Below are 7957 nucleotides of genomic sequence, written 5' to 3'. Positions count from 1 at the left end.
GAACTACGATTAATATCTGTCAGAAAGTAAACATTTGCTTAAAGGAGGCGGAGTACACCAAGGGAACATGTGACACATCGTAGTACGTGGTTATGTTTTTAAAGTGGAATCTGGATTTCAGTCGACTTGCAGACCTATTGCACGGAAAATATAGTGAAACATAGGCATAACCGCACACCGGGACGGTTATTAGTTCATGCGAGTTCGTGACCAGACGATCTGACAAACGTTTTCAGTATGCGGAGAGTTATCCTGTTATGCTTTTTAACATTTATTAAGTTCAGCCTAACATTATCAAATCGACCTAGTGTTACAATTAAACTTGGTGAAATACTTGGAGTAAGAGAATCTTTCAATAACTTGGATCTTGGTGTCAATGCAACCCTAGATATATTCCGAGGAATACCCTTTGCTCAGCCGCCGGTTGGAGAAAATCGATTTAGACGCACAGTACCACTTACTGACCCATGGAATAAACCTTTAGATGCAAGTGAATTCAATAATGTTTGTCCGCAAACATCATCCGATTTTGATATGCCTAATAACAAAAGTGAAGATTGTCTATATCTGAACATATGGGCGCCGTATCCTAGAGTAAGTGTTGTAGTCTACTATTACAAATATTTATATTATCATCTCAAAGATATTTTGCAAGTATAGTATAGTGAATTTCAATAATGTTCGTTCTCCAAGAGAGCAATAGGGAAAATTGTTCCCTGTCCCATGAGTTGCAGGTTCACAATATGTATATTTATTAAAGTGGTAAAAATAATTAAAGTGATAAAAATATTATGCTTATGCTAGTTAGGTATTCAACAATATTGTAAGACCAAGGCCACACATATGGAGCTTATTGACAATTAGAATTCATGACTGAACCACATAAAATTACTTATTTGAATTGCTTAGTCCCTGTATAATAATCTAAAGATTATTTATTAGTTAATTTAAGAAACGCATGAATAATAATATTGTTTGTATTGTTTGTAGGTTATCACTATTTGTTTTTTTATATCTCTTTTGTGTATACTAATTTTTTGTTATCGGCACAAATTTCAAACTAAATTTAGATTTATAGACATTACTATCTCGAAAAATGATAATTTTACGATTTACTTAACTAATTTATTTGAATTTCAATATCGCTACAACATAAATATTTACCCATTGTCAAGTTGAGAAACAACCCCTTACCCAGTGTCTCTTGGCAAAATTCAACTAATATATCACTAATGAAATATTTAAAGCGCCGCCATGAATGTTTACAAATATTAAGGCTCAAACAGCAACGTTTTATTTTTTTTTAATGTCTTCTAATATCGATCCCCCACCCCCACTTCACTTTCACGCCTCCTTATCCCCCACGTTTCAAGACTCCTAGATACGCCACTGAATATAATGATTTTGCTGAAAAAAGAAAAAGGTTTATAATGTGTTTTTGTTGTGAGTGTCATCGCTCTAAAAGTATGTTTTGACGAGTTGGATATGGTCGAGGGGTTATTAGGCAGGAGCGCCGCAACCTACAGCCATAATATCGGCACTGGTTCGAACGGCACGCTCGCCTCGTTCTGGTGGTGAAACAAGTCTTCTCGGATATGGACTATAGAAACCGTAGACCTTGTGTACACAATTTGGCTCGTGTGCACTTAAAATAACCAATAATAAAGACGAGTAGGGGCTACGGGCTACCGGATGTACAGCACCGTCCTGTTGTGGACAGACGATAGTAACCGCTACCGGTTTACCGGGTGACTCAGACATGAAGTGACGCGCAATATAAATCTAACTACATTTCAATATGGTCGAATAGATAAATGCACATTCATTAGTTATATTTTTCATAATTTATTGTTTGATTTACATGCAGTCTGAGCCTCTTCCCGTGATGTTTTGGATTCATGGAGGGGGATTCATAGCTGGATATGGATCGAGTTATACTTACAATGCACGACCACTTGCAAGTTACAACAACGTTATTATGGTATCAACTAATTATCGGCTTGGTGCGTTTGGTTTCCTGGCAACGGGTGAGTAGATTGAGAGAGATTGAGATACAATTCGTCGCTTTGGTTGATGACAGTGCAATTTAAAATATTAACGTGTTATCCTTATGGCATAATCATGAACCAAATAAGATACCGGGTAATGATACACTTAATATATGTTTGCATGATGACTAAAGTTCGCCAAATTGTTACATGTGATAACAGTAAATTGGAAATTAATTGGATACCTTAACTTCATTTATACAAGGCCTGGGCGCGGGGTTAAGGAGAAGTTTACCAATTTTATATAATTTAGGAACTGGTTGAGTATAATCAGGTACATGATATCCCATTTTTCACAAGGATAGTAATAATGCAAATACTGTACCGTAACTTGTTTAGAACCAAACTAATCTTATGCATTACAATGTCCTGTCGCTAAACTCGGATTGATCAATGCACCTGCTGCGTCATCATCACACATGTGGTTGGGAGAGTATACCGTAACGAACGCGCACGAGATAAATGCGATATTATGTACCTGGTTATGCTAAAACAGTTTTTAAATTATATAAAACTAAACTTTTCCTTTAAATTCAACGTATCCTTTCTAAGTAAACAAAAGGACTAAATGTATAAATATCTCAAACAACCTTAAACAATTACAGGTCGGTGCTATATCTAGCAAATCAAAACATTTGATTATATATTTGTATTAAAGGTGATGAAGCTCTACCAGGTAATTATGGGCTCTTTGATCAAGCCGAAGCTCTCAAGTTCGTTTATGAAAATATTGCAGGTATGACGATACAGAAAGTTTATGATCCACAATTTTTAGCGAATAATAATACTTTTTGTATACTTTTATTACTGTCTTTGTATACTAAATATGTTGAAAAGTGTGGGAAAATGATATTCTTTCTATTGTTGTAACTTGAATAAATGAAAACAAAGGGACAACAAGTTTAGTAAATTATAACATTGTTTATCAAATCAAATCAAAACTTTATTTGTCCATTACAAGTAAAATGGAAATTCTTTTTCCACTGGCAAAAAACATGAAACACTTAAAAGTACTGCAAAAGCAGTATTTATATATCATTGTAAAAACATTTAAAAAAAACATGGCTAACAATTTAAATGATTAATAATCTGATTGATATTTAAAATTTTAAGAGGGTAGAGAAATAGAAATGCGTTTAAAACATTTTAAAAAGTTAAAATTTGCATGGCCTCATCGTTCACTTACGGTATTCAATAACAATTTTACTATTATTACCTGCGCTATAATTATCAGTGTGTTGAATATTTTTCAGCGTTTGGTGGCGATCCAAACAAAATTACCATATATGGCGAAAGTGCTGGAGGGGCAAGTGTGGGCCATCATCTCATTTCACCGATTAGTCAGGATTTTTTCTCACAAGCCATATTACAGGTATGAAAATAATTTATGAACATTTCGGAATAGAAAATTATGAGATCACGATTATTATTATTATTATTATTATTATTATTATTATTATTATTATTATTATTATTATTATTATTATTACTATCATCATCATCATCAGTATCATCATCATCATCATCATCACCATCATCATCATCATCATCATCATCATCATCACTGTTATTGGCTGTCTTTATGATCAGATGACCTAATGATGTTTTTCATTTTGTTTTGAAATGTCCATTGTATAATCAGGAAAGAAATCGTTTTATTCTAAATTGTGTTCCAAATCTGTCCTTTTTTTCACACTATTTAAGTCTAAAAAACAGTACGGTAAAATCATTATCCAATTTTATTGTTTGTGCGTTTAAAAAACTATCAGTTCAATTGGCACATGTATAATGTTTGTGTTATAAGGCAGTTGGCCTATGAATAAAGTATCTCTTCGGAGAGAATTGAATTGATATTTAATATAGGTTAAGTTTCATAACATATTCATATATTTTAACACATTTTAATATGTAGGATTATACTTAACATAAAACATTCTATAAGAATATTAATTTTTTGCAGAAAAAACATATTAATTGAAAAAATATTGTTTTTCGCCTCTATCAAAGACTTGTTATAATACATGAATAAACAAGAGGAACTATCTATAATTTCTTTAATGTTTTCATATTTTACTTTTTGTGTTATATAATTTTACAGAGTGGCAGTGCAGTAGCTCCGTGGGGCTTGGAGAAGGACATGGAAAAAGCCAGACGGGACGCCGATCAGTTAGCGTTTTTTACGGGCTGTGGAGCGGCAAAATCTAGCGCTGAAATGGCAGACTGCTTGCGGGATGTTGATCAAAGAAACATTACTCTGTCTCAGAATACGGTAGGCTAAAAATATGTCGGAATTGTGTTTATAATCATCATCATCTCGCCTCTTATGCCAATATTACTTATGTAGGTTCGTGTGGTGCAGCGAATAAGGTGTTGAACTACTTTAGATCGTGAGATATGGCGTTTGAAACCGAGGCTTTTGTCACATTGTTTGTGTCCTTGGGCAAGGGAATTTACTTACCTGTAGCTTTGCCTCTCTTCACCCAGGATGGGTACCGTATATAAAACATCAAACGATGTGCGTGTAATACAGCATGACCAGGAATAATTTCCAGGGAGCAGAAAGAGTTACACAAAATGTGACGGTTTTCCAACTCACCATTGACCAGGGTATTAGATGCTAGCGCCTCAGTGGCGTAGCTACGGGCAGTGCAAAGCACTGGGGACCAGGGCTATTAGGGGCCCATTCATAAATAGACCTAAAAAGACTTGGAAGTAAAATGATGTGTTACGGAGATATTCTGTACCAGTATGTATAGTAGATACATCATATTCTTAGGGTTATCTGCCTAGCACTTAACTAAAGATCTTTTCCACTCTCAGTTTTAATGTTCTTATTTTATTCCTGTTCAAATTCTGATGTTATTTAATATAAATAATGTAGCATCTTGGTATTTTGCTTTTGTACATCTCGTAACTGCCCAAGGCTTTGCAGCGTCATTTGCCAGTACGAAGAGTACGAAAGCAATGTAATTTTTTTCATTTTAGAAATCCAAATCTAGAAACCCTGAGCGACACCTCGAGGGAGACTTTTGAGCCGTGGTTGCCCTATAGTGTTCCTGGACTAGACTACAAAATATTTAACACAAACATGACGAACAGCAAGGCGTTGAGGGCGGAATATTGTTCATTCTGGAACAATTACATTCCACGATTAATGACATATACAGGTTTGTATCACTACTCATAATATTAACATTGTTATTAGGCCTAATACCTGTCTCTTATACACATCTAGATGTGTATAAGCAATTAATCTTGCACTGGGGCCCTTTCGCACCTAGCTACGCCGCTGTAGCGCCTTGTATATTCTTTGGATTGTGAAAGACGATAAATAAATTCAAATTCTAGAAAAACAAATAATGCCGTAGGCCTACCAGTAATGTATCTCAGCGAAACGGCAAATGCCTAGTAAAACCTTTGTTATCAGCTACAGAGGCACTGTGCCCACGTCTTTTGACGTATTTTTGCTTTTGAGTGGTTTTGCTATAATACCGATTATTATGAATGATGTGTAAGCTCAGATAATAATTTTTGTTTATTTCTGAAAAACATTGTTGATTCATTACAGGTGATTGCCCTCACGACCAATGTTATACCATTTGTTCCAGTGATAGACAATGTCTTTATACCCGGTGATCCATATACACTAATAAAAAACGGCAAGTTTAAGAAATGTAAACTTATGGTAGGGACTTGTCGAGACGAGGGTACTTTGGTCGCTGCAAGAGCGTTTCTACCACAGATTCCAGTAAAAGAGCCAATTGTTCGAAGACGGAATTTCCGCAATACATTAGAAGGTTACATCTACGCCTCAGACGAAACTGCTGTTGTCGATGCAGTTGAGCTCCAGTATACGGATTGGTCAGTTGCTGACGATCCAGATACTAACTATTTTTATAACTTTGTCGACATGAATACGGACGAGGCGTTTCTTTGCCCGTCAGATTTCACAGCGCGAGCGCATGCGCAAAGTGCCCAGGATGTATGGATGTATCAGTTAACGTACCTACCGTCAAATTCTGTTTGGTTTGATCGACCTGCATGGAAAGGAGTTGCACACGCCGAGGACCTACAATATGTGTTTGGATATCACTTTATTCCAGAGTTGAATCACACATTTTACAATGGACAGGAAGAAATCGAACTTTCAAAACGTATGATGAAATTTTGGGGGAACTTTGCAAAAACAGGGTAAGATTCGTTTAGGAATGTTTTGAAATTCAAATAGAAAACTTAATTAAAACTTGATATATCAAAGGCATATTATATTTCATGGCTTAGTTTTGAGGATTTTTTCAGGTCCCAGTTACTATTTCAAATATAAGTGGATTATGTATGTTATATAAATTATATTAGTTACGGTACTGTATTAGTATTAATACCGACTTGGAAGTAAAATGATGTGTTACGGAGATATTCTGTACCAGTATGTATAGTAGATACATCATATTCTTAGGGTTATCTGCCTAGCACTTAACTAAAGATCTTTTCCACTCTCAGTTTTAATGTTCTTATTTTATTCCTGTTCAAATTCTGATGTTATTTAATATAAATAATGTAGCATCTTGGTATTTTGCTTTTGTACATCTCGTAACTGCCCAAGGCTTTGCAGCGTCATTTGCCAGTACGAAGAGTACGAAAGCAATGTAATTTTTTTCATTTTAGAAATCCAAATCTAGAAACCCTGAGCGACACCTCGAGGGAGACTTTTGAGCCGTGGTTGCCCTATAGTGTTCCTGGACTAGACTACAAAATATTTAACACAAACATGACGAACAGCAAGGCGTTGAGGGCGGAATATTGTTCATTCTGGAACAATTACATTCCACGATTAATGACATATACAGGTTTGTATCACTACTCATAATATTAACATTGTTATTAGGCCTAATACTAGTGGTATACTGCTTTAATACTAACCCTTGCCTCTCCCTACCACAGCAATACAAATAATAGTACCAATAAAAACAAATGCAAATACAAATACCAATACTTTTAGGCATAAAAAACGAATGCTAATATTAAAATTGCCAAAACTATTATATATACTAATATCATTAATCCACAGTACTTACTTTGATCTAACAATATTAATACTTATAGGCTTCTAATACCTATGATTAACACTAACTGTGTTGATACGTTATTGGTCCTTGATCGAAAATAGGTCATCCTTAATATTGTATACATTAAACTATAATTAAAATCATACAGAATATAACAAAAGATAAAGAAACGTTAAAATATGTAATTAAATAAGCTATTTATTGTAAGATTGTGCTTATAGTTGTGGTTTTTGGGGTCTTTAATTTGAAAGAAATAATTGATTGAATACAATGTGAGGCTAGATATTGATAGAATGCTTGTTTCTTGTAAGGTTTTAATGATTTTTTTTTTTAAATTCCAGCCGATATAGACGATCTTCAAAAGCAGTGGAGAGAAGATTATTACGAATGGAAAGATACATCAATGCCCGATTGGTCTGCTACATTCGAAGATTACAAGCAAAATATGAATACATGTAATTGATACATATTTGTTAGGCTTTTGCTGGCATCCCCTTACAAGTTAAAAATCATAATCTTTTTAGATGTACAGTACCGTATACTTTAAAGGCTACACATTCTACTTATACAGTCCTTGCATTCTTAGAGCATCGGCATTGTATTCAGACAACTAATGTATAAACGTGTTTATAATATTCTGTTACGTGTTTTAAATTTTGGTTTACGTTTTTCAACATTTATAAATCTGGTTATACCATGCAAAATTGTCTATATATATATTGTAAAATTTTATTGTATGTAAATGCTTAATAGCTTAATAACTAGTTCCGTATTGTAAATAAGTTTTTATAATACCGTTAAATCTTGTCGAAAAAGAAGGTTTACATTTATGGCGTTTTACAT

At 34.3% G+C, this 7957-nt stretch overlaps 1 protein-coding gene across 1 annotated transcript; it reads left to right on the top strand.

Moving 5' to 3' along the window:
- Window positions 1–237: 237 nt before the first annotated feature.
- Window positions 238–7951, top strand: LOC117124457 (cholinesterase 1-like). The gene is made up of 8 exons (XM_033270688.1): window positions 238–594; window positions 1868–2027; window positions 2707–2784; window positions 3302–3420; window positions 4147–4317; window positions 5617–6239; window positions 6714–6895; window positions 7456–7951. Exons 1-8 carry the CDS (start codon window positions 238–240, stop codon window positions 7575–7577), a joined length of 1812 nt encoding a protein of 603 aa, XP_033126579.1. The 3' UTR covers window positions 7578–7951.
- Window positions 7952–7957: the final 6 nt, after the last annotated feature.

Source organism: Anneissia japonica, unplaced genomic scaffold, assembly GCF_011630105.1.
Source record: "Anneissia japonica isolate Jap-2015-1 unplaced genomic scaffold, ASM1163010v1 scaffold665_len1252844_cov201, whole genome shotgun sequence".
In the NCBI taxonomy this organism is placed as follows: Eukaryota; Metazoa; Echinodermata; class Crinoidea; order Comatulida; family Comatulidae; genus Anneissia; species Anneissia japonica.
Note: the sequence above shows the minus strand (reverse complement) of the source record. Positions and strands in the feature narration are given on the sequence as shown.